Source organism: Penicillium cinerascens, assembly GCF_028974065.1.
Source record: "Penicillium cinerascens strain IBT 15544 chromosome Unknown contig_9_segment0_segment0, whole genome shotgun sequence".
Taxonomy (NCBI): domain Eukaryota; kingdom Fungi; phylum Ascomycota; class Eurotiomycetes; order Eurotiales; family Aspergillaceae; genus Penicillium; species Penicillium cinerascens.
In genome coordinates this window covers 644,562-668,757 of record NW_026695296.1, presented here as the reverse complement: position 1 = coordinate 668,757, position 24,196 = coordinate 644,562, and the positions used below count along the sequence as shown (strand labels likewise).

The 24,196-nt window shown below is 51.1% G+C and overlaps 10 protein-coding genes across 10 annotated transcripts; 6 read left to right on the top strand and 4 right to left on the bottom strand.

Annotated features, from left to right (window-relative positions):
* Nucleotides 1-431: 431 nt before the first annotated feature.
* On the top strand, nt 432-2,830 carry N7498_007071 (sterylglucosidase 1; the record flags this gene model as incomplete). Its single annotated transcript, XM_058454133.1, has 4 exons — nt 432-815; nt 866-1,797; nt 1,844-2,162; nt 2,210-2,830. The coding sequence occupies 4 exons, from the start codon at nt 432-434 to the stop codon at nt 2,828-2,830; spliced, it is 2,256 nt and encodes a 751-aa protein (XP_058306382.1).
* Nucleotides 2,831-3,534: 704 nt separating this feature from the next.
* On the top strand, nt 3,535-7,565 carry N7498_007070 (karyopherin MSN5; the record flags this gene model as incomplete). The annotated part of the gene is made up of 6 exons (XM_058454132.1): nt 3,535-4,362; nt 4,423-4,611; nt 4,670-5,563; nt 5,617-5,720; nt 5,772-6,769; nt 6,889-7,565. The coding sequence occupies 6 exons, from the start codon at nt 3,535-3,537 to the stop codon at nt 7,563-7,565; spliced, it is 3,690 nt and encodes a 1,229-aa protein (XP_058306381.1).
* A 783-nt stretch (nt 7,566-8,348) lies between these two features.
* On the bottom strand, nt 8,349-9,011 carry N7498_007069 (putative NADH-ubiquinone oxidoreductase subunit GRIM-19; the record flags this gene model as incomplete). Its single annotated transcript, XM_058454131.1, has 4 exons — nt 8,349-8,397; nt 8,470-8,622; nt 8,766-8,872; nt 8,961-9,011. The coding sequence occupies 4 exons, from the start codon at nt 9,009-9,011 to the stop codon at nt 8,349-8,351; spliced, it is 360 nt and encodes a 119-aa protein (XP_058306380.1).
* A 207-nt stretch (nt 9,012-9,218) lies between these two features.
* On the top strand, nt 9,219-10,448 carry trm10 (tRNA (guanine(9)-N(1))-methyltransferase; the record flags this gene model as incomplete). Its single annotated transcript, XM_058454130.1, has 1 exon — nt 9,219-10,448. One exon carries the CDS (start codon nt 9,219-9,221, stop codon nt 10,446-10,448), a length of 1,230 nt encoding a protein of 409 aa, XP_058306379.1.
* Nucleotides 10,449-10,723: 275 nt separating this feature from the next.
* On the top strand, nt 10,724-13,286 carry N7498_007067 (uncharacterized protein; the record flags this gene model as incomplete). Its single annotated transcript, XM_058454129.1, has 3 exons — nt 10,724-10,742; nt 10,847-12,408; nt 12,468-13,286. The coding sequence occupies 3 exons, from the start codon at nt 10,724-10,726 to the stop codon at nt 13,284-13,286; spliced, it is 2,400 nt and encodes a 799-aa protein (XP_058306378.1).
* A 412-nt stretch (nt 13,287-13,698) lies between these two features.
* N7498_007066 (cytochrome P450) lies at nt 13,699-15,314 on the bottom strand (the record flags this gene model as incomplete). The annotated part of the gene is made up of 2 exons (XM_058454128.1): nt 13,699-14,937; nt 14,994-15,314. The coding sequence occupies 2 exons, from the start codon at nt 15,312-15,314 to the stop codon at nt 13,699-13,701; spliced, it is 1,560 nt and encodes a 519-aa protein (XP_058306377.1).
* Nucleotides 15,315-17,383: 2,069 nt separating this feature from the next.
* Nucleotides 17,384-19,639, top strand: N7498_007065 (acetoacetyl-CoA synthase; the record flags this gene model as incomplete). Its single annotated transcript, XM_058454127.1, has 4 exons — nt 17,384-18,516; nt 18,576-19,033; nt 19,082-19,422; nt 19,481-19,639. 4 exons carry the CDS (start codon nt 17,384-17,386, stop codon nt 19,637-19,639), a joined length of 2,091 nt encoding a protein of 696 aa, XP_058306376.1.
* Nucleotides 19,640-20,092: 453 nt separating this feature from the next.
* Nucleotides 20,093-21,294, bottom strand: N7498_007064 (putative oxidative stress response protein Oxr1; the record flags this gene model as incomplete). The annotated part of the gene is made up of 2 exons (XM_058454126.1): nt 20,093-20,237; nt 20,291-21,294. 2 exons carry the CDS (start codon nt 21,292-21,294, stop codon nt 20,093-20,095), a joined length of 1,149 nt encoding a protein of 382 aa, XP_058306375.1.
* Nucleotides 21,295-21,872: 578 nt separating this feature from the next.
* On the top strand, nt 21,873-22,176 carry N7498_007063 (uncharacterized protein; the record flags this gene model as incomplete). The annotated part of the gene is made up of 2 exons (XM_058454125.1): nt 21,873-21,980; nt 22,036-22,176. 2 exons carry the CDS (start codon nt 21,873-21,875, stop codon nt 22,174-22,176), a joined length of 249 nt encoding a protein of 82 aa, XP_058306374.1.
* A 179-nt stretch (nt 22,177-22,355) lies between these two features.
* N7498_007062 (putative endosome-associated ubiquitin isopeptidase (AmsH)) lies at nt 22,356-24,048 on the bottom strand (the record flags this gene model as incomplete). The annotated part of the gene is made up of 2 exons (XM_058454124.1): nt 22,356-23,840; nt 23,902-24,048. The coding sequence occupies 2 exons, from the start codon at nt 24,046-24,048 to the stop codon at nt 22,356-22,358; spliced, it is 1,632 nt and encodes a 543-aa protein (XP_058306373.1).
* Between the last annotated feature and the right edge of the window lie 148 nt (nt 24,049-24,196).

Here is a 24,196-nt window from a genome sequence, read left to right as displayed (position 1 = left end):
GTTGAGCGGTAGATCGGTTAGCGCCGATACGTCACCTTATCGCTATCGACTATCGTCTATCGTCCCCAGCTTCAAACGCCTCAGTTGGATTCTCCAGTCGAACATCTCATATCGAAACATATCGAAACATAGTAAAGCCGGCCGTCAGTGTTCGTCGGTGGCCAGTGTCCATTTCACTGTTTGTGATCGCCGTGGGTGCCGACTTCGGGGTCAGCCGACCACTCCGGGGTCGCCGTCCAGCTTGTCGACCTTACCTGTCGAGCTTCTTTGACGACCTTTGGCAGCCGACCTGTCCAGAGTATTAGATTGCCGTGCTTCAGCTTTGTTTCTTGGGGTCCTCGATTCCCTTCCCTTCCCTCGGCATCGACCCGGTTGACCCGAGCCACCAACCCGACACCTCGTCCATAACCTGCTCCGTGGTAACGTCTACGATGGGTGCGTTGCGTCTGCATATCGAGGGGAAGTCGTTTCGCGACCCGAAACATAGGGAGATTATTTTGAGAGGCATCAACGTCGCCGGCGATGCAAAATACCCCAAATCTCCCGACATCCCTTCCTTCGTTTCCGACAAGTTCTTCGAGGCCGACGACGTTTCGTTTGTAGGACGGCCATTCTCCTTGGAGGATGCACACACTCACTTCAAGAGGCTGCGTAGGTGGGGATACAATGCGATTCGATATATCTTCACCTGGGAGGCTATCGAGCATGCGGGGCCGGGTATTTACGACCAGGAGTGGATCGCGTTCACCATCGAGGTTCTCAGGGTAGCGAAGCAATATGAATTCTATGTTTTCATGGATCCGCATCAGGATGTGGTAAGTCGGTGCTTCCTTGTTTGTGTGAGAGTGTTAGTAACCTTTGCAAGTGGTCGCGGTTGTCTGGAGGATCCGGAGCCCCGATGTGGACGCTTTATGCGGCAGGACTGAACCCGAGGGGTTTCAAGGACACCGAGGCAGCCCTTGTTCAAAACACCTATGATGATCCTTCCCAGTTTCCAAAGATGATCTGGAGTACCAACTACACTCGTCTCGTCTGTCAGACTATGTTCACTCTATTCTGGGCTGGACGAGACTTTGCACCAAAAGCTGTCATCGATGGCATGAACATTCAGGACTATTTGCAAAGCCATTTTATCTCAGCTTGTAAATACTTGGCCCAAAGAATTCATGAAGCTGGGGACCTGGAACATGAGGTGGTAATTGGCTGGGAAAGCATGAATGAACCTCACCGTGGCCTCGTGGGCGTTCAAGATATATCCGTTGTTCCAGCAGAACAGCAGCTCCAGCTCGGGACATCTCCAACTGCATTTCAGGCTATGTTGACAGGTGCCGGGCGTGCCTGTGAAGAAACAACGTGGGCCTTCGGCGGCTTTGGCCCGCACCAAACTGGTCGCGAACTTGTCGATCCCGAGGGTGTATCCGCTTGGCTACCAGAGGACCATGACGACAGTAAATATGGCTGGAAGCGCGATTCTGGTTGGAAGCTTGGAGAATGTATCTGGGCTCAGCATGGAGTTTGGGATACATACACAGACACGCTGTTGCAGAAAGACTATTTCTCAAAGGTCCCCCGAACTGGCGACAAACTGGACTATGAGATATTCACCAACACCTACTTTTTGCACCACTATCAAGCATATCGAGATGCCATTCGGGATGTCTGGCCAGAGGCCATCTTGCTATGCCAACCGCCTGTCATGGAGGTTCCCCCCGACCTGAAAGGCACCGTCGACGATGATCCCAACATGGTGCATGCAGTTCATTACTACGACGGTTTGACTCTTTTGACTAAACATTGGTAGGTATTGTCTTCCATTAAGTCTAATCTAGGCTAATTATGATAGGAATCGACTGTACAACGTTGATGTTATCGGTGTCCTTCGGGGCAAGTACTGGGCGCCGGCCTTTGCAGTCAAAATTGGCGAGACTGCCATCCGGAATTGTCTGCGAGATCAGCTTAAATTCCTTCGAGACGAGAGCTTAAACTACATGGGAAATCACCCGCTTCTTTTCACGGAAATTGGCATACCATATGATATGGATGACAAGCATGCCTACCAGACTGGTGATTATAGCAGTCAGACCAGCGCCATGGATGCCAACCATTTTGCTTTGGAGGGTAGTACATCCAATGGCTTCACCTTGTGGGTTTATGAGACAGAGGTGCGCATACCAATTCCTGCTAGTTTCCTCCAGCTGACTTGTATTAGAACAACCATGAATGGGGAGACCAATGGAACGGGGAAGATTTGTCCATCCTTTCCCGAGATGATTTGGAGCTGCCATGTGGAAGCACTCTTCGCTCGCTCAATCCCCAGTCCCCTGCCTACTCTGAAAGCCACAGCAGCGCGGAAGAGCCTCAGGTCGAACCGCGCAATCTTAAGCAGGCTCTCACATCTCCTTCGATATCCAGTGATTCCTCTCCACAATCAAAAGGCTACCGCGCTGCAGAGGCATATATTCGGCCGAGTCCCATCTACGTCAGCGGGAGTCTAAGAAGCCATGTTTTTGATCTTCGAAACTGCACATTCACCATGAAGTTAACTGCTAAAACGGCTACTTCGACTGACGCACCGACTGAGATATATCTGCCCGACTTCCATTTTCCCGAGACAAACACAGTCGTTGCGGTCAGTGGAGGCAAGTGGGAGCTTGACTACCAAGAAATCCAGTCCATCAAGGTTCAGCGACTACGATGGTGGCATGCGGAAGGGGAGCAGGATATCAAGATCGAGGGCATCAAGCGCCATCCGGGCGAGTTTGCCAATCCCTCCGGTGACGATGTGACCTATCTTGAACAATGCCAGCAAGGCCAGTGCATGATTATGTGATGCTTTCCAAAGTTAATATTGCTCTGGCATTATCAGCAATCTACATTACAGCAAATGAATTGAATCTTCGCGTATAGCGCTTAATAAACCCATAGATCGCGTGCAGGGGAGATAAGATAAACAACCGGGGAGGATTGAGGGGCAGGCATGATGACATGGGCGGCTGGAAAAAAAGATAGCAGAAATTATTCCCATATATCGAACAGGTTCAAGAAGTGGGACACAGACGAAGTGAACAAAAGAGCATAGAGAAGGTGGGAGCGGTGTGTCTATCAGGCCCATCCATCGTGGAGAAATTCTCAGCCCGCTCTCTCACCAAACTTCCTGTGGCCGCAACCTTCCCGCACCTTCGCTCTTCTCGCGCCTGGAAGCACCTCCCCTTCCCTCAGCAATCTCGCTCCGCTCTCCGATATTCATCTTATCCTTACATCTCGCCGGTCACCTCTTTGTCCACACAAACCGATTGCCACCATCGAATGGCCGTTGCTGCTCTGTTCCGCCAATAAACAACCCACGGACGGTCAACGGCCATACCGAACCCGGCGAACTTTCTCGAGCCTGTCTTTCCGGACCATGAGAATTGGTCTGCTTAACCGAACTCGAGAAGACGCGCAAACCTATATCCCATCCGTTATCTCTCACCCTCATAACGCGCCCCTCGCATACTTCCGCTCATAGCCATTTGCACTCGGCGTGCCGACGAAATGGCTGCCGAGGAGCTGTCGGAGGCCGGCATGGCCGACATTATTCGAGCCCTTGAGGTTATTCATAGCCCCGCGTCCACGAATGAGCTCCGCAAACAAGCCTTGTCATTTGTTGAGTCTCTGAAAGAAGCCGACGCAGCAGCCCGCAATGGGTTCCTGCTCGCCTCTCGCGCCGACCATGCCCCCGTGGTACGATACTTCGGTCTCACGCTGCTGGACCATGTTCTGCGCCACCTTTCATTCACCAACGCCGAAGAATCCGCGAATCTTCGATCGATGATCCTCCAGCTCGCCGAGAACGTTCGCCCCGAGGACCCCAACTATCTCCGCAACAAGATTCCTCAGCTATGGTCGGAGGCCGCGAAGAAGAGCTGGGGACTAGACTGGATCGATATGGATGCTGCGCTCGTGAAGTTCTGGGGTTCGTCGCTGGTACACAATGAGCTGGTTCTCGCGGTGCTTGAGACTCTATCGGAAGATGTTTTCTTCCGTGAAGATACGGTATCTTCGTTGCGCGGATCAGAGCTCAACCGGGCGCTGGTGGAGATTTTCACGCCCGCCGCTATTGTTGAACAGATCAACCCCGACAAGAACACCAATGCTGCGCTGCGTTGTGGCCAAGAGGGTTGGCTCGTTCGAATTTGCGAGTTCTTGGATAATTGCATTCAGAATGTGTCAAGCTCGCCCCAGGCTCGGAACGCGGCTATCAAGGCGCTTACAGCTTTGAGGTCAGCTTTTTCTTGGTCCATCTACAAAGCTGTTACAGCCTCCCAAGCGGTCTCCGGTGTCTTCAGAGCATTGACGTGTCAGGATGAACAGGTTTTATTGGTAAGACTGGTGTATACTCGCTTTATCATGGCTGCACAATGCTAAAATTTGTTAATGTAGGCCGCCATTGAAGCATTGCATGCGCTCTACGGCAGAAACAACATGGGTAACGAGGATTCGCATGGCCTTCTTTGCCTGATCTTCGAGGCCGACTACCTTAACACCCTTCAAAATCTGTATCAATGGTCAATTGTGGGCCCAGATGATGTCGATGAGCCGAAGTACTTGATATCGAAGAAGCTTTCGGAGGTACAACGGACCCATCATGCCAGTTGCCTATTGACTGTGTAGCTAACTTTGATAACAGATGGTTTCCTATGTGGCAGGTTCCCTGGAAGATGACAGGTTCCTCAGAGATACGATGCACCGCTTGGATCTTCCATCATTCTTCAACTTCATGATCATTATCATGCAACACCAGAGCTTGACTGTTTCGATTCCAGTACTGCACCTCTGGTCCAGACTTCTCCCAATTCAAAAGATCGGCACTCTGGATTTCGTGGTGAGCCAGACTCCCAGCTTCTTGAACATTTGCACCCAGCGGTTGATCCGCTGGGAATCTCTCCCGACGGACTCCGAAGATCCCACCGTACAGTTCCTTGTTGAAGACATCGACACCACGCCTGAACGCCACGCATTCGTCGGCAACTATCGTCGGTACTGCTCATCGATTATCGAGTCCATTACCCTAAAGCGTCCGCAGGATGCGGTGCGTGAGATCCTGAGCAGAGTAGATGAGAATCTTAACAACTTGTACGATGGAGTTGAGCCGTTTAGCATGCAGACCTTCAGCAAGTCCGCAATTTCACTCATGCGTGCGGATGCCCAGTTTGCTGTCGTGGAAGCCGTCATTAAGGGATACAACAAGTGGGTCGAGTCTCATGGAAAAACTCCCCAAAGAGACGAACAAGAGCGGAGAGAATTGGAGGTTGCCGTGGAGAATTGGGCTTCAACTTTGATGCAACGATCATTCGAGGACCCTGTTCTGAAACAGCGAGTGATCAAGTTGGTGGTGGACATCTCATCCCGCGCATTGGACAACCACCCGGCCTTTGCTCTGAAGGTCCTTGAGCACATCCTTATGACACGCCTCCCTGACCAACCCTCTCATCCTGTCTATTCAGAGGCTGTTAAAGAGCTCCATGGGCTGGCCAGTCACGAACTCCGACGCCTCGCGATCCGCTATGCCGACTACTTCTCTGTAAACCTACCATCCAGATCTGCTGCTGGTTCGTTAGCTAACTGGTACTACAGACATTCTATGATTTGCTCGAGCCTAAGATTACGGAGATCACCTTAGCTAACCAAGTTGATGACAAGCTCAAGATGGAGCTGAGCTCAATTCTCGTGATCATCATGTACTGTTTCACCATCTTTCTTATACAAACACATTCGCTAATGTATAAAAGGCAACGAGCAAACAACATTGACCCAAACCTCCGCCAGAGTCGCTTGACTTCCTTCCTTGAGCCTATTAGAGAATCCTGGCAGGACGCCGAATTCCGTCGCATGTGCTCATCATTTGATGGATTCTGTTCAATGCTTGGACTCGAGAACGTCGGATCCTACATGCAAGCTAAACAAGCGCACAGGCTGGCAGATTGGGCTGATGTTATCTTGGATGCTGAGGGAAAGAATGTCCAAGAAGAAATGACTAGGAAATTCCAGATGCTGCCTTTGCGTGGTACCAAGACAATGCTAGCAGTGTCCACTGACAAGCTGAAGAAGTCGGCTCCAGCCTATCAGGTTGCGTGCGATATGTGGCAGGACTTGATACCTCAGATTCTTCCCACTCTGCTTCAACTCCTCAGCCACGCTCATGCCTTCCACAACCCTTCCAACTGGGCCGTGAGTGATGATATGCGGGCTGTAGTTGAGCGTATTCTCACGGATCGCTTCTGGCAAGCGGGAATTTCCAGCGGCAGTCGTGATGAATTTTACGCAAAGATTACTGCGTCCAAGGCCACCCTTGAAGGATTTGCGTCTTCGGTTCGGGGCAAGATCAGAGCTGTTCGCGAATCATGCTACTCGATGCTATTCAGCATGAGCAGAATGCGGCACCAGTTCTACGGGTTTGCTGAGCTCCCTGGCCCTCTTTCTGAGGCTCTCTTCAAAGATGCAGAGCACCTGTCCTCTCACCAGTACTCAGTTTTGCTCAATATCTCTCGCTGCCTGATTGATGACTGCCCGGTGCAGTATCGCAGCCTGTTTCTTCCTCCTATGCTGTCCACTCTGTTCAGGAGCATTGACACCAAAATTACTACTGAGTGGGAACTGATTGAGCAAAGAAAGAACGGACTGTCCGACGGAGACCTCACCGACGAGATGAAATCAGAGAGTGTTCTTCGTCAGTTGACTTACTCGGCTGTCATTATGGTCGCCAGTTTGTTCGATCCACAGAGAGGAGGTGAGAAAAATCCCTCGTCATTCACACACCTTTTCAAAGCAAAGCTTTCCAAACCCTCCCGCTGGAGAGCCCCTGAAGGGCTCATTTACCGATGTGTGCTAATGCTATTCCCCAAACAGACCCAGACAGAACAGAAACAGATCCTAGTGCTCCGCAACCGACTCCGGACCAGTCTGACTCCATTCGACACTTTGTTCTTTCATCTCCCGAAATTTTTGAGCCTGTCATGCTCTTCTGTACCCACGCCCTACGCATGCGCGACACCCGTTGCTGCAGCATCATCACCCGTGTGGTTCGATCGATCCTCGCCGACTTCGCCCCGCCTAACAATAGCCCGACGACAGCGACCATTCGCGAGTTCATATGCACTGATGTTCTCCAGGCATGTATCACCTCCGTTCATGAATCGTATTTCGTGGACATGCAAAAGGACCTGGCACAGTTGATTGCGGCTATCTGGGTTCTGTATGGAACCGTCAGTCAGACGCCGCGGTCTACCTTCCTATCATTACCTGGAATCACCGAGGAGAAGGTCGCACATACAGAGACCGCCCTCCAACGCTGCGTGTCTCCTCGTCAGCAGCGCGCTTTGATCCTAGAGCTTCTCGAACCGCTGCGTGGTGTCAGCGTTGCCGAGCAAGGAAAGATCCTTGGCTCTCGTGAGGAGCGCCGCAAGGCCCGTACTGCACTTCAAGAGCGCTACATGACCAACGAGATGGAAACTCAGCAGGAAAACCACCGTGTTGATATCAACGACGGGCCTGATCTTTCCGGTGTCGCTGATATGTTCGGGTAGTCCCGCACTGGATACCTTGGCTATCCAACAGGCACTGCATAGACCATTCTGCCCCATCATTCCACTCAACATTGCTCCCAGCTTGTTCCATCTAATACATTAGCGATTCTCGCCCTTGTCTGTTTTCTTCAGCAAAGATCCTTTGCTTGATTACCTACTTCACCCTTTGTTCGACAAACCGAACTCTACACAGCGCCCCGGTCTATGTATCATGGACGATCCTCGACAATGATTTGGTCAAGGCCCTTGGCGTTGATGTTGCGTTTTGTGTATTGAGTGGCTTTGAAGGTCTGGTTCTCGTGACTTGCATCCTAAGCGCACCTTGTCGTTTTCTTGTTTCCTTTTGTCATTTGCAAACTTCACCGACTACCCCGGCGGCGGCGCTTTGAGCATTCTATAGACGGGCCTCTATAGCCTATAGACGGCTACGAAAACAATAAAGAAACAATACAAAGGTGCTCAAGCACATTTCAAGATTATCAGAAGCAATTACCTTCGTTTCTACTGAAGATATTTTCAATGGAGGATTCCTTGAGAGCTTCAAACATATGGAAATAGACGTGTTGCAAGACAAAACCAGAGCTTTCTTCGAAAACATAATATCTACAGTGATTTCCCGATTTCCTCGAGAGAAGGCACTTCTGCCACCATGATCTCTAGACCATGCTTATCCAACCAGATCAACTCCAACCCTCCGCAACAGAACCGAGGGATTGCTCAAAGCACCCGCTTCATACCCAGTCACGGGATGATAGAATGGCAAAATGCCGACTCTAGGTGTGTTTATTTGGTAGCGTTGGCGGGGAGGTAGCCGAATGTAGGGCGGATGAAGCTGTACGAATACAGTGTTAGCAACCATCACCAATCAATGGCCGAGTCAGTTTTGTCGCAGGTGTTAACGTACCGGTCGGAGTTGTAAACCTTGGTCTCCTCGCCCAGGAGCTCCTTCTCGCGGGCCTTGTCGGCGTAGTAGCGGCGGACCTGGTCGCGGTCCTCCTCGGCCTGGAGGAGAGGCATGATGTGCAGACGAGACCACATCTTCTCGCGTGCAAGCTCACTGTAGGTTAAAAAGAAACCAGTCAGTCTCCTGTCGATGTTTTGAGGTGCTGGCTGCAATTGCGATCTCCCGATCCCCAATTGCGATCTCCCGATCCCCAATTGCGATTCCGGTCGATCGGAAAGTCATTGCGCGAAACGTACCGCTGCTCACGGACACCTTGGAAGTATCTGTAGAATCCGTAGGCCATGATGGCGTGCATGCCGAGCATGTACTGCCATGGCTTGAAACCGCGGGCGGGGATGTTCCGCTAGAGATCGAGCGTGAGGGTTAGCATTGACGGTTCTGAGTGCTCGGAAGGCGCTGGAATTCCGGGAAAGTGCACGTCAATGACATACCTTGTACTGGACTTGGGCGTAGCCCCCCGATGGGGGCATATCCTGAGGCATGATGGCGGGAATGGGCTGTTTTGGGGGTCCTGGTTGCAAAGCGAGGAGTCGCCGGAGAAGTTGGTGACATCTGATCACGTGGACATGTACAGTAATGTGGGCTGCAGCGCTCATCATTGGCTGCCGCTCGTGGATGCACTTTTTTCCCGCCGATCTACGAAGTTGACCACCCACTTCTCGCTACGAATTCAAGTTTCCGTCGGCACCATGGACGAGGAAGAGAGGCCCAGGAAACTGGCCAAGCTGGACCACGACGAGCCTACACACGAAGAACTCGGCCCCGCTATGACAGGTGCCGTGGCTGTTAGCGATCAGCCGCAGCAAACCGAGGCCGTTGCTGCCGACAACTCGAAGTTGGAGTCTACAGAGCTCCCGGCCGACACTGAAGCTACTGCAAATGACCCTGCTGTCAACAACACTATATCCAAGAATGAAACCGAAGATGCTACGCCGAAAATGTCGAAGAACGCGCTTAAGAAACTCCGCCGGAAAGAGAAATACGAACAAGAGCGCGAGTTACGCAAGGTACGCAGGAGGGAACAGATGGCGGCGAAGAAAGAACGGCGCCGAAAGATGTGTGATGAAGCACTGGCAACGGGTGGCGAGGAAGCTGTCATGGCATTGCGCAAGCAATGGGAGTCAACCAGATCCAGACACAAGCGGTCGACACAACTTCCATTCACCATTGTCATTGATTGCGACTACGATGAGCTGATGCATGCCAAAGAGCGCATTTCGCTCGCATCGCAGCTTACGCGCTGTTACTCGGAGAACAGCCGCGCGATCTGGCGCTCGCACTTGATGTTCAGCTCGTGGGGCGGGTTACTGAAGGAGCGATTCGATACTGTGCTCACCCCCTATAAGAATTGGAAGGGAATTAAGATCATCCCGGAAAATTTCGTGCATGCTGCCGAGCTTGCAAAGCAGACTATGGCTTCCCCACGTGGAGGCAAGCTTGCAGGGCCCTTTGCTGAGAAGACCGATGCCAAACCCGAAGACGGAGAGGTTATTTACCTCAGCAGCGACAGCCCGAACACGTTGACGGAACTTAGACCGTATGATACCTACATTATAGGCGGGCTGGTCGATAAGAACAGATACAAGGCGATCTGCTACCAGCATGCGCTTGATGCCGGGGTCAAGACAGCCAAACTACCCATCGGTGACTATATCCAGATGTCGTCCCGTGCAGTGATGACTACGAACCATGTGGTGGATATTATGTTGGCATGGCTGGAGCTTGGCGACTGGGGTGAAGCCTTTATGAAGATCATGCCGCAACGAAAGGGTGGCAAACTGAGGGAAGGGGCAACGGAGAATCCCGAGGATGCCGAGGAGGATGAACCTGAGGAAGAGGACGACGAGTCAACGATCAAGAGAATGACCGAGCACGTGCAGGAGGAGCAAGAGAACGAGGATGAAGACAAGGAAGAGTAGATAGCATCTATATCCTCGGTTGCCTATTTAGGCAGTCGTGTGAACCATTACATAATCATCAGCCACAGCGCCACCGTCGATGACGGAGTAGTTTTTCTTTGCTTGAGATTCACGCCACGTCCTCTATTATTTTTCCCACTCCGTTCGGTGTCCCTTCGGTGGCATAAAAGGCCTCTAATTTAGTTATCCTTTCCCTGATTTTCACTTTGCTTCACCAGTGTCCCCCGTTCTCTCTCAACGACAGTCCTTCCGCACGGTCGCTGCCCCTCGCGACCATGTTTATGCTCCGCAATGGTAAGAAAACAGACGCGTGCCCCGCGCCGAACCCCTCCATACCAACCCATATTGTTTTGCCACTGAAAGACGTAAATATGCTGATATTTGGCTGGTAAATGTAGTGGGAAAAATGATCTTTGGTGATACTTCCAAAGAATCAATCATCGAAATTCCCCAGGGTCAACTGTATCTGGTCCGCCCGCTGTCTCCCAAGGGCTTCTCCGAGCTCATCTTCAAGGACGCCGCTGCGACCATCCGCCGGACTGGCCAGGAATACCAATACCAACTTGTGATTCAGAGAGCCTACGAAGAAGGCGAGGAGGATCTTGCGGAGGACGAGGACGAGCAAGGTGCTGGGGATATTCTGGACAAAGACGAGAAGGTTTTCTTGCTGGACCAGAGCCTGCACTTCCGCTCCGAAGTCCGTGAGGGTGGTACCAAGATTCTTGCATGGGATGATCTCAGTGGTGACGAGGGCGACCTCTTTGAGTTCATCTGTGACCCTTCGGTTGCATCTGAGAAAGTTGCGACTTTCGAGATTGCTGCTCTGCAATGTCAGTACGAGCGCAAGTTCCGGCGCCCAGGCCAGCAAGCGACCGAGGCAGAGCTGCAGGAATTCTCCTACCAAGAGGAAAAGCCCATTCCCTCTGCCAGCCCTCTCGCATCCCCAACGATGAAGTCGCCGACATCTGGAGACTCAGCTGCCGCGATGGCGGAAGAAGTCAAATATGCCCAATCCAAGGGCAAGGGCAAGGGCAAGGGCAAGCCAGATGAAATCTACGAAACTCCTACGGCTGCCCCGCCGTCTACCCCTGCGCCCGAGAGCAAGGAACAACTTGCGAAGGAGACTGCCGAGCTCCATCTCTATGATTTCTCCACCGGAACGTTTATTATGCAAGATGACGGCGTGGTCGCAACTGTGTCAGAAGTTGGCAGCTGGCAGTATTGGCTGCAGATCAGCGGCAACGACAAGGACTGGATGGGTCAAGCCGTTGTCGCAGATATCAATCCGGTCTTCAACTTTGAATACATTTCATTCATCTTCAATCAGTTTGCTCAAGATGGCTCGGTTTACTCTTGGCTGCTTCGCTTCAAGGACCAGGCCTCTCTGGAGCGTTTTCAGCAAGGTATCATGCAGGCCCTGTGGGAACAGCTCAACGAGCTGAAGTGGACCAAGGCCAAGGAATCTGACCGCGATTACGTTCTTGAGGCATTCCAAGATCTCACTATGGAGGATGCACCCGATATGCCCGAGGAGGAAGAGGAAGAGGCAGAGTCCGAGGATGAGTCCCAAGATGATGGCCAGCGCAGCGAGCACTACGACAGTGACGAGGAGGAAGAGGATGTTCAGCTTAAGGATGCAGATGGCAACGTGAACTCTCAGCTGGCCGTAGGCTTCAAGAACGACCGTTCGTTTGTTGTTCGTGGCTCGAAGATCGGTGTCTTCAAGCACACCACCAACAACAACCTTGAGTTCTCTACCAATATTTCCAAGGTGGAGACACCCAAGGGCAAGCTCTTCAGTCCTAAGAAAGTCATGCTTCATGCAGAGGACCGCAACTTGATTCTCCAGAATGGGGATGACCCCAACTCCCTCTTCCGGATGGATATTGAAACCGGCAAGGTTGTCGATGAGTGGAAGGTTCACGACGACATTAAGGTGGAAACCTTTGGTCCTGAGAGCGTGAGTCTCTTTTGTACAAAAATCATCCATTTTTCTACATATACTAACAAGCTCTGCAGAAATTCTCTCAACTGACTGCAGCCCAACCATTCGTCGGCGCGTCCTCCAATGCTTTGTACCGCATTGACCCCCGTGTCTCCGGCAACAAGATGGTCGACGCGGATCTGAAGCAATATGCTAGCAAGAACGACTTCTCCGCTCTGGCCACAACTGAGAAGGGCTACATTGCTGTTGCATCGAACAAGGGTGACATCCGCATGTTCGACCGCCTCGGCATCAACGCCAAGACGCACATCCCTGCCCTTGGTGAAGCCATAATCGGTCTGGATGTATCTGCGGATGGACGCTGGGTGCTTGCGACATGCCGCACCTATCTCCTCCTGATTGATGCTGAGCAGAAGGACGGAAAGAACGAAGGCAAACTTGGGTTCGAGAAGCCTTTCTCCAAGGACTCGAAGCCTCAGCCTCGCCGTCTTGGCCTGCAGCCCGCCCATGTCGCACAATTCCAGCACGAGACCAAGCAGCCGCTGTCCTTCACCCAAGCGCGCTTCAACACCGGTGTGGACTCCGAGGAAACGTCCATCATCACCTCCACCGGCCCCTTCATCATCACCTGGAGCATGAAGAAGGTCCTTGCTGGCCGCAAGGACCCGTACACCATCAAGCGCTACGAGGAGAACGTCATGGCCGACAACTTCCGATTCAACTCCGACAAGAACGTCATCGTTGCCCTCCCCAACGAGGTCAACATGGTCGCCAAGCGCAGCTTCCAGAAGCCCACTCGCGAGAGTATCGCTGGACCCGTGACTCCCGCCCGCAAGAGCGGCGGCAGATGGAGCAACCTCAGGAAGGAGGATATTGTCAACTCGCCATACTAGAGAACGGAATCCTCCTCCTTCACGCTTTCCCTAGATCGTGATATTTTCCTATGTCTTTTGATTTCATCCCATACCCCCTGTTGTTGTTTCCTTTCTTTCCATTGCTAAGGTTTCTTAATATTCTTCGGAGACTCGTCGCGCTGCCTAAGTAGTGATGCGATCTTTCTTGTCTTGATTTTCTCGGATTGCACGCAGGCCTGGAATTTCTTGCTTAGGTAGTACGTATCAGGTAATACAAGACAAATTCTGAATTAAATCATGAAATTCAAAACGTTCCCGACCCTCTGAACCAAGACATTCTGCCAAAAGATATCTCCGGCTGCCGCTGTCGTGCTCCTTCAACCAGCCTTCCTCACCCACCACTCTTGCGCGTCTTTAATTCATGCTACCTACATATTTCATCCTTCAATCATCACGCAAGGTTCTTTCTCCGCACAATGTCACAGATTAACCCTTCCTGTTGAACAAACCATGCATTCCGGATTTTCCATTCTTGCTCTGGGCTGTGCAGTCGAATCTCGAATTCACGCAACAGCTGTGGTACTATTTTGTACATCTCCAGAAGAGAGATGTTCTTGCCGATGCATGTTCGTGATCCAGCCCCGAATGTGAAAAAGCTCTTTTCCATCTCCTTCAGTGCTTCGGGAGAACTCTCGATCCATCGCTCAGGTATAAACGAATCAGGATCAGAGAATATTTGACCGTCTCGATGCAAAACCCACGCATTGATCCCGACTATCGTTCCGCCCGGAATTTGCTTTCCGCTGATGAACATCCCTTCTTTGGGCACTTCTCGCTCGAGGATCAATCCGACAGATGGATGTAGTCTCATCGCTTCTTTGAGAACTGCACCGAGGTAGGGGAGATGTGTAATGGATTCCCGGTATGACACTGGGTCACTGAGCTTCTGATTCGATGCTGCACTGTCAATTTCGGCTTGCACTTTCGTCATGACCGCTGGATGGCGCATGAGAAGGTAGAGGACGGCTCGAATTGCAATGGCGGTTGTATCAGATCCAGCAAAAACATTTGTTGAAAGATGCACGATGACATCTCTCGTAGAAAGCTTTTCGGGATCTGTATGGTGGATATCCATCCACCTAGATAACATGTCCTTTCCGCCTCCCTTCTCACCTGCATCAAGTTCACCATCACGGTGTAAAGAGGAACGAGAATTGATTGCCTTGAGAGTGAATTGAAGAACCTGGTTCCAGGTCTCCATACTAGGCATCAGGATTGGGAAAAGAGGATTTCCAAGTAACAGGGGATGCATTTCGGGGACCTGGCCACACAAACTGGCATAGGCGAGCATGCCCTGGATTGCCTCGATCATCCCATCAATGTCTCGTCCTTCTTCTAGGAAACCTAGCTTTTTCGCAAAGGTAATCTCACCCACCACGTCAAAAGCGTAGTATTGTAGCCAAACTCCCAGATCGACAGAAGCTTTCCGATCTGCGAAATTTCTCAACTGAGACAAGAAGATTTGCGTGCACGAGTCAACAGAAGCTTCGAGCTCAAGAAGAGAAGTCATGCTGTAGGCATTAGCCACAGGTCGCTTCTGGTCGCGGTGGAACCTTTCGTCACGGGTGGAAAAAAGGTTCATTTGGGGCTTCTTATTCCACGATATACACTGGATAGGATAAAAAGCCGTCTGCTAGTTGTTAGCTGATAGCCTTATACAAGGCTCTTTCTCGAGCTAGTACGAACTTTGGTAAAACCCTTGTTCAAGCCATAGATAACAGGAATAGCGTCAGGATCGCCGACCGATACATGCTTTGGGCCGATGCGAACCAAAGACCCGTACTTTCGATGCAATTCAATGGCGGTGTTGTGGTGATCACCCTTCCAAACACTGTGTAGCTTCCACAACCGTGTGTATTTCGCAGCTGTGGGCCCAGGAATATCTCGAAGTCCATGTTTAAATCGATTTCTGAGGAGGTGGAGAGCGACCGCGGCCAAAAGTATGCAGACGACGTAGATTTTCCAAGAATAGTCCACGGTCGTGTTTCCCATCATGATAACGGCCATCTGAGTGGATAGAGATATTAAGTCAACAGTCGTCTTGATGATATCGAGCAATCATGCCCATGGCTTTTCAAATGCCAATTTGCCTCTCGTTTTATATTCCTGCACGCGCATGACGTTGATCCCAAGTCGTCGGTCCGAATTATCGGATAGACGAATCTTATTTAGTCGGATACCAAAAGACAAAAATATTTTTGGGTTGCTATTGGACATACTGAAATCGGTAGCCAATAAGCTATAGGCCTCTTCTAAACTGTTGCGGACTTGAATGCGGGGGGATGTGGGGGAATGCGGGGTATAGCAGAGAAGCATAACGCGAAGGGAAGCGGCCCGATAAATCAACTCAGATCGGAACCTTTGGTTGATCGTCACGTCGCATTTTGGTAGCAATTATTTATCATTGCTATATGAATTCACTTGGCACTCACCAGTACTAGTTACTATATCATCAGCTCCGATTTGATGAGCAGTCGCCGCAGTCTACCCAATACGGCGACAAATAAAGTCTCGGAGCTTCCAAAGCACAGCGATCTAGAGGCGAGTTGAGCCCGATGTGAGGGCATTCCGGGGACACAGAAGAGAATGCGGCGAGGATAATATCGGACTATCATCCGATCTATGGAACTTAAATTTACGTTAGAGTCGAGGCTATCGGAAACTGGTCCTTTATGTGCTTTCGTTTAGTGAAATTGAAGAGGTCAAATAATGAGTACGTGACCAGTCAAAACCAAGAAGTAAATCCCTATGGGCTGGACCAGGTGGACCGACTGATCAACGCTTAGGCCTGACTCCTATGTATCACACTTCCAACACGACCAGCGATATCAAATAATCTCCCTGTTTGTCCAGGATGGGATGTTTTACGGATGCCGCCGTGTCTAGGGCTTCGTAGTTCAAACTTCTTCAGCAACGTGGAAGATGGCCAGAAACTAAATCTGTCCTGGTATGGACAATGCATCATTTCGCCTTTCAGAGAGGCTTGCGAATGCGCACAGCCTTCTGTATTATAGGCGGACGATCTTGCCAGATCGCTAGATATACCAAACAATTCTAAGTACAGTGACAAAGCAAAAGAATCAGGAAACAGAAGGTGTTGAATGAAACAAATGACGCTAGTAAGGGGCTAACCCAGTCCCGAACCCGTTCCTTTGGCGGGTTTTAGTTCCGCTGGTTAGACCCGCGCGGGTGCGGATGCGGGTCCTGAAGTTATACCCAAACCCACCTGTGCCGAGCTCTACTCACGACGAATTCGGTTCTTGAACTGTATTGCGGTGGTGATAACCAGCTTTGTTGTAAATATGCCAAGCCATGACGATAGAGACGTATCCTGTGCAGGCAAGAATAGCGGCCACTGCCCAAAATTCTTTTTTCAGTAGCAAAAGGATACTTTAACCCGTTCAAAGAGACCGAAAGATGCATCCAGAATTTAAATTGGGAAACATCGGGCAAAACATCTAAGAAAATGAGGGAAAAGATAAAAAAGAAGAAGAAGAAAAAGACGAGGGTAGGCTACTATGACACTTAAATGTTATCGTGAACAATACTCCTAGCGCTAAACATAGAGGACGTCCTCTTCGATTCTCGCCCCATAGAGTGTCCTCATAGGGAGTCGCCACAAGAGACATCGCAAGCTGTGCCAATAGTTGATGAGTTCTCCTGCTAGGCTTCTTCCTACTGACCACAATTTACACCGTAAGCCTATCGCAAAGAGTAGGTGGTGTTCGACTCTTGCACAGGCCAAGCCTGTAAGTCGCATTCTCACCGCGAAGTCAATACACAATGTTGAAATACGCTCTGACCAAAAACGTTGCCTACATACCTGCCAGAAATTGGAGATGATGAGTGCAATCGTACTAGGTAAGCCCACTTCGTAAGCCCCGCATTTGATGTAGCCGAAGTTAAGCCGCGGCGCCGGGACTTCGATTGCCGCTGTACTCCGCATATATGACCATCGACCACGCGTGCGACAAATACAGTCAACTTCCAAAACATCTCTTTCGTTCAACTTCAATTGGCTGAATCGACACCGAACATTGCTCTACACACCGGAGAACCCTCGAAAAACAGGCACAATGTCGGCGTATTCCGCAGTGCCTCGCAAGCTCTGGGAGCACCCCAATCCAGAGTCAACAGAAATTGCCCAGTTCAAAAAAAGCCTGGAGCAAGCCAATGGCGTGAAATTACCTGATTATCATGCGATGTATCAATGGTCTATCGAAAATCGGTCCGCCTTCTGGGACTTTTGCTGGAAATACTTCCCCATAATCCACGAGGGGTCCTACGATCGTGTTATGGATGAAACAGCTCGCATTGATAGTATTCCTGACTGGTTCTCGGGTATTCGTCTCAATTATGCAGAGAATGTTCTCTTCACCAAGGGTCCTGGTCAATCGCTTACGACGGTAGGCAAAGAAGATGATAAGATCGCCATTACTGAAATTCGAGAGGGAGATGTCGAACCAACTGTGAATCTCTCATGGAAAGAGTTGAGACAGCGTACTGGTCGGGTAATCCAGGCTTTGAAAGCAGCTGGTGTACAGCGAGGAGACAGAGTGGCCGTGGTTGCTAGCAACAGCATCGATACTATGACGATCATTTTGGCGACGACTGCCCTTGGTGCTCTCTTCTCCTCTACATCTACCGATACAGGGGTAAAGGGTATTTTGGATCGTCTGTTGCAGATCAATCCTCGATGGGTTTTCGTTGATGACAAAACCGTCTACAATGGAAAGACGGTCGATCTTCGTCCTAAAATCACCCAGATCGTGAAAGGCTTGGATCATATCAAAGAGTTCCAGGGAGTTATTTCCATCCCCAGATTCAGAGACCGCCCTGCAGATGTGACGCAGATTCCACGAACCCGCCCTCTGGCCGAATTCCTCTCAATGGCATCATCCGATCAGCTGGAATTTGTTCGAGTCGGTTTCCGGGACCCATTCCTGATTGTTTATTCCTCGGGAACTACTGGAGAGCCAAAGTGCATTGTGCACTGTGTTGGGGGTGTTCTGCTGAATACACACAAGGAATCCAGACTCAATCGCAGCATGGATGCAACTGCCACCGTCTTGCAGTATACAACCACCGGCTGGATTATGTATATGACCTGTGTTTCCGCGCTTATCTTTGGGGCGAGGCCGATTCTATATGATGGAAGTCCGTTCCTGCCTGACATTACCATCCTGGTCAAGTTGTTGGAGAAGCACAAGTACGTACACCGCTGCTAATCCATGCCTGCTTGTACTAATTCCTGATGACATTGCCCAGGGTCACGCACTTTGGCACATCACCCCGATGGATGCACGAGCTGCGAAAGAACGGGATCAGCCCTCGCAAAATTGCTGATTTGCAAAACCTGAGAGGGGTCACTAGTACCGGAATGGTTCTGTCAGAATCACTATTTGAATGGTTTTATGATGAGGGATTCCCACCTCATGTGCTACTAGCCAATATCTCCGGAGGCACCGATTTGGCAGCGTGTTTTGGTTTGGAAAATCCGATTTCTCCCTTATACGTTGGCGGATGCCAGGGTCCCAGCTTGGGCATCCCTATCGCTGCTTTTGAGCAAGTGGATGAAGGCGTGAGCCAGGTCAAAGGCACACGGATGCCAGATGGAGAGCCCGGTGAGATTGTTGCAACAGCTCCATTCCCTAGTATGCCGGTGATGTTCTGGGGTGACAAAGATGGGAAGAAATATTTCAATGCCTACTTTGCCCGATTTGACAGTAGGTTATGTTCCTCTCCATAAGGAATTACTGGCTAACATCTGGTAGACGTCTGGACACATGGCGACTTCATTGCCATCAACCCAAATACTCACCAAGTTCTCTTCCTCGGACGGTCAGACGGTGTATTGAACCCTTCCGGTGTGCGATTTGGATCTGCGGAGATCTACAACGTGATCGATACCCAATTTTCAACAGAGATCGTTGACTCTGTCTGCGTTGGCCAACGGAGGCCCAAAGATACAGATGAATCGGTGATGCTGTTTCTGCTAATGCGGCCTGGTTTCAGTGCCGACCAGAAGCTGATGGCACGGATCAAAGATGCCATTCGCAAGGCGCTGAGCGCTCGGCACGTACCCAAGTACATTTTTGAAACTCCGGCCATACCGGTATGTCAATTGCTCTCTGGTATATACTGATGGAGTCTTAGCTAATCCCTCGGTCTAGGTTACTGTCAACTTAAAAAAAGTCGAGTTGCCCGTTAAGCAGATTGTTTCTGGGAAGAAGATCAAGCCATCGGGTACCTTGTTGAACCCAGAGAGTCTCGATTTTTACTACCAGTTTGCCGAAGTTGAGAAAATGCTCAAGCCCCAGGCAAAGCTATAGAGTGGACTGTCAATACTACGGCAGACTACAGGGGTCATCGTGTCTTGTTATGAAAGCTCATAATCAAGACCCGACTTTAAGGTGCTATAGTCAATACCCATATTATCACATCCAAGCCTTAACGGAATTTACGTGAATGTGTACATACACCAACCCGAGTGCTGCTATCACTTCGTAAAGGAAGAACCAGGTAAAATGGAACGAACGCTATATAAGAGTCCATTAAAAATAACAAGACGAGAGCAGTGAAATATAATCCTGCTCGGGTATTCGAAAGTAAATGCAGTCAGATGCGCCAAGAGGATGAATCTTTCAATTCCTCAGATGATAGACGCTCGATTTCCAAGCTTCGGGTACCTTTTGATGCCAGTATTTGCTTATTTTTTCACCTCCATATTCCCAACTTTCCTTATATGTTGTTGTCGCGTGCCCCTAGTTTTCAGGTGTAGACGCTCAGGAGCCAACGTACCACACCTCAATACCGAGAATGTCGAATTTTTCTCCCTCATCTGAAAGAGGCTCGTTTCCGAATGTTTGGCAGTGGGAACTGACGCCCTTCTCGAGGCCCGAGTCCACCCAGAGACCGTACTTTCCATCGCTAAAATGATTGTTAGTTTAGTCACATTAGACAAGTGAAATAGAAATACTAACCCGCCGCCTAAACTCAAAAAGCCAGTCTCACAGAACATCATATAGTCATTGACGCCACTATACGGGAAAGCCTTGAAGCGGATGCGCTCCGGGGTACTCGCCCCACTGCGGGAGGGCGTGCCGACAGACGAAGGCGACGGAGGAGCCAGTGCACCGCCACTGGCAGCCGCAAGATTAGTCTTGATATTCATGTTGAGATTGTGGGCCGGGGATCCGGTTCTCGATTTAGCCGAGGGGTCGCTGCGGAATGTGCTCCATCGTCCGGCGTGGGTGGTATCTGCGGAAGGGGGAGGTGGGAGACCTGCGCGCTCGAGGGCCTCTTCCGTCTGAGGCCCATCCCCCGAGAATGCAAGACCCAGGCTGGCTGGGGGTGGTAGCACGCTTGCGCGCCAGAGGAAGCACTCGCCGGTGCCGAAGAATTGGGAGCTGGGGTGCGGCAGGTCGGTCATGTATGCCCCGAAGACGGCGCCGGCGGGGGAGGAGTCGCGCACTACAAGAATGAAGCCCGCCCGCGGGCTACGGTGGGAAAACTCTAGGCAGTTATCGTAGAGGGTGGCTAGGGAGGCGCCGTCGCGATCGAGGCTGTATGCGAGACGCCAGTTCTCGACGAGTTGGAGACGCGCTGGGACTAGCAGGCGGATTTCCTCTGCCAGTGCGCGCGTCAAGAGCTGCTGCTGGAGAAGGTCTTGGCCTTTGGGGATTGTAAGGGAAACGGGTGTGAGGGGCGGAGGTTGGAAGGGCGAGGCTGTTCGGCGTGGCGTGAAGACCGAGGACGAGGAGGATGACATGGACCACGGCATAGTGGGTGGTGCGTTGCTCGCAATATTAGGGTCTGTAAGGCGACGATACAGACCCGACACGACGTGACTGACCGGGTAGGAGAAGTAGGAGGCGGCTTGACTGTAAGAATTGTCTTTCTGCTGGGGCGTGTGAGAGCCGGAGCTGGAGGAGTTGGAGGTAGTGGGGGTCCGTGAAGGGAGATCTCCCTGCGAAGAGGACGACATACGGGCAATTCGAGCCAATTGCTGAGGTCAAGCTGGAGAATGGGTGACAGGTGGGTTATGATGTAAGGGGAGGTGTGTTCAAGGAGATCAATATGAGGGATGACACTTATCGCTTATCATGTGGGGAACAGCCGCGTTAGCTTCAGGTGCTGGACCTTGTGAAGCTGCAGCAGAATCATTCGCTATGCATGATGGGGTCAACCCCTTGGAAGATCGTACAAATTTAGTGACTTGAAACATTTGAAGACGCTCAGTGTTCCCCCGACTCAGGCCCAGTCGAGCGATCCTTGGAAGCACAATAGTGGAGCAGCTGTCAAATATGCTCCGCTGTCAACCAGCATCTCCATAACCATATATTTCTTGGTTTCTGAATCTGATAAGCGGACTCGGATCGCTAAGACGGAGGAAAATTCCAGCTCGCTTCATGCAGCCCCAATGACGAAATGGTGACGGACCAGAATGCTATATAAACCGCCCAGATGCGGGAGTAGATGACTGCCCGAGGACCAGTTCATATGATGGATGAATCCCGCACCTGGCTAAACTTTGATTACATCCAGGCAGTCTGCACTGCAATCATGTCTAAGAAAACCCCTCGTTCAGATAAGTATCGCGATGAAATCGCCGAGATCGAGGAGGGCGGTCTTCATAGCCACGAGCAAGACGTCCGAGACCGCGGACTTGTGGTAAGTTCAACATCGATCCTCATGTTTCGCATTGACTCATATATGGGACATCTAGGGAGCGAGCACGCATAAGAATCGCAAGTCTCATGGCCGTCGTTCCCCCACCACGTCGAACAAGGCCAGTGCCAGCTCTGGCTCGGCATCGAAGAGACACAATCCACCCAGGAAAGAACAATCATATGAGCCAGAAGAATAGCATTGCGCTGAAATGGGCGAGTCGGAGCTTGTACGGACCGTGAAGACGAGTGTACTCTTGGGAACAGACATCTCTAGATAAAAAAAATGGCATTTGAAATCTCAGCTCCCACAAAAAGCACGATGAAAATGTTAAGGGTATCATAATCAGTTTAATGACATAACCAAAGGCACTTCTAATCATTTTTGTGACTCCTTCGGACGTAAGTCTACAGTTTCATATTCCAACCCATTGACCTCAAAGACATGGCCGGGCCTCAGAGCTCCAGTGTAAATGTTCTCTTCGGCGTGTGGGTGAAACAGGCCGGTTTGGGTGCAGTTAAGCACCGTCTTCAGACCAGGAGGGTCAGTAAGGCGAAAGACACCCCAGTCGGGATCTTTACTCGGTGCGCACACAATGGCGATGCTCTCTGGGAGCATGACTTGGTAGCCACTATGAGTATGTAAATCGCGGGAGCTCATGAAGCACGTCTGCGTCGGATGCGTGTGGATCCATCCGAGCATTATGAGATCCTCCGAATCGCAGTAATCGAAAATGGCAGATTCGTTGGTCGTCTCACACGTATCGGACGTGGCGATCTGTTCCGGGATGACGAGCCTGGAGATAAAAAGAGCATTCGAGACTAGGGTGCCACAGAGAATACCGCATGTCTCAAGATTGCGGTGGGTATTGGGACCGGCAAGAGCCAGGAAGCGCGACCGGAGATTGGCCGGAAGAAAGACAGACCGCAGGGGAGTGCCATTCTCCAGGTATGCAGAAGGTTTGAAGGTGTAACTGGAAGGATCAAGGTCGGATCGCGTGGAAGTCGCGTCTTCAGAAGGTCGTAATTTCTCGGGGGGTGGTGGGCCTGGTGACACCTTGGACGGACGTGGCGGAAGACCTACAGCTTCTGAGCTCACCGAGCCGTCGACGAAAGTAGCTCTGCTAGGTGCGATACGCTCTTTGGGTGGAAGAACTGGAGGTGGCTGCCGCTCAACATTCTTATCCCTAATGGCGATATGCCCGGGAGAAACAGTGGGCTCCAGTGCCTTTGACTGTGGCACGGTTGGGTATTTGTAGGCTGCGGCAACTGAGGCGACACCCGATGGCACTTCACGCGCTGTGGGCCTTTGGGCAGGTTGCGTGTGATCGATGTTGGATCGGATATCCTGAATCCTTTGGCTCAAGTCACGATCCCCTGTCCGGTTATTCGTCTTCAATGCAGTCTCCCAGTTGCCCCAGACTCCAGCAGCGCGTTTTTTGTCTTGCTCGCCCTGGGATTGCCGAACAGTAGCTCTGCGGGTGAGCTCTGATTGTGCTAATCGAACAGCGAGGTCACGATTCTTTCCAGCTTCCAATGGCTCCACGACTCCGGTTAGTGCAGGATCTGCAGGTCGCTCTTGTTGTTCTGGCAGAATGGCAGGTTCCGACGAGAGCTTTCGCGACTGACGTTCGCGCATCAACTGAATGTAGCGTTCGTATCGCTTCTTTATCCGTGGCTTCAGAACCTCCAATTTGACAAGGTTCTTTGCGACCTCTTTCTCCGCTGCAAGGAGTGCGTTGCGGTCTTTGCCGTCCTTTGCGGCTTCCGGATGGTTGGTCAGGCGTACCAGAACGAGCTGGGCATGTCGAAAGAGCAAGAGGTATGCTTGCTCGTCGTGTCCTTCGCGTTCGTAGATTTGTGCCTAGAAAGACAGGACGTGTCAGCTAATCAATACGAGCACGAAGGGAGTGCATCATGCTGACCTCGCGAATGAGCGTGGCAGCAGTTCTAAGCCAATATCGGAGTGGAACGCCCTCGTTGTACTCGTAATCCTGGGCGGTTTTCGTAATGCTTTCCACACTCTGAGGAGGGCTTCCGCCAGTACTGATCACTGGGATGTTGGAAGCCATGTCGAGTGTCGTTTCGTCAACGGGAGGCCGTCGCAGAGAAGTGGAAAGTTCCAGATCAAGACCCCTCACCCGCACCGGGTCCGAAGGGGCATATTTGGCGCAAGTTGGGCAGAACGGAACGGGTCGGAATAAAGACCAGCTGTTATTA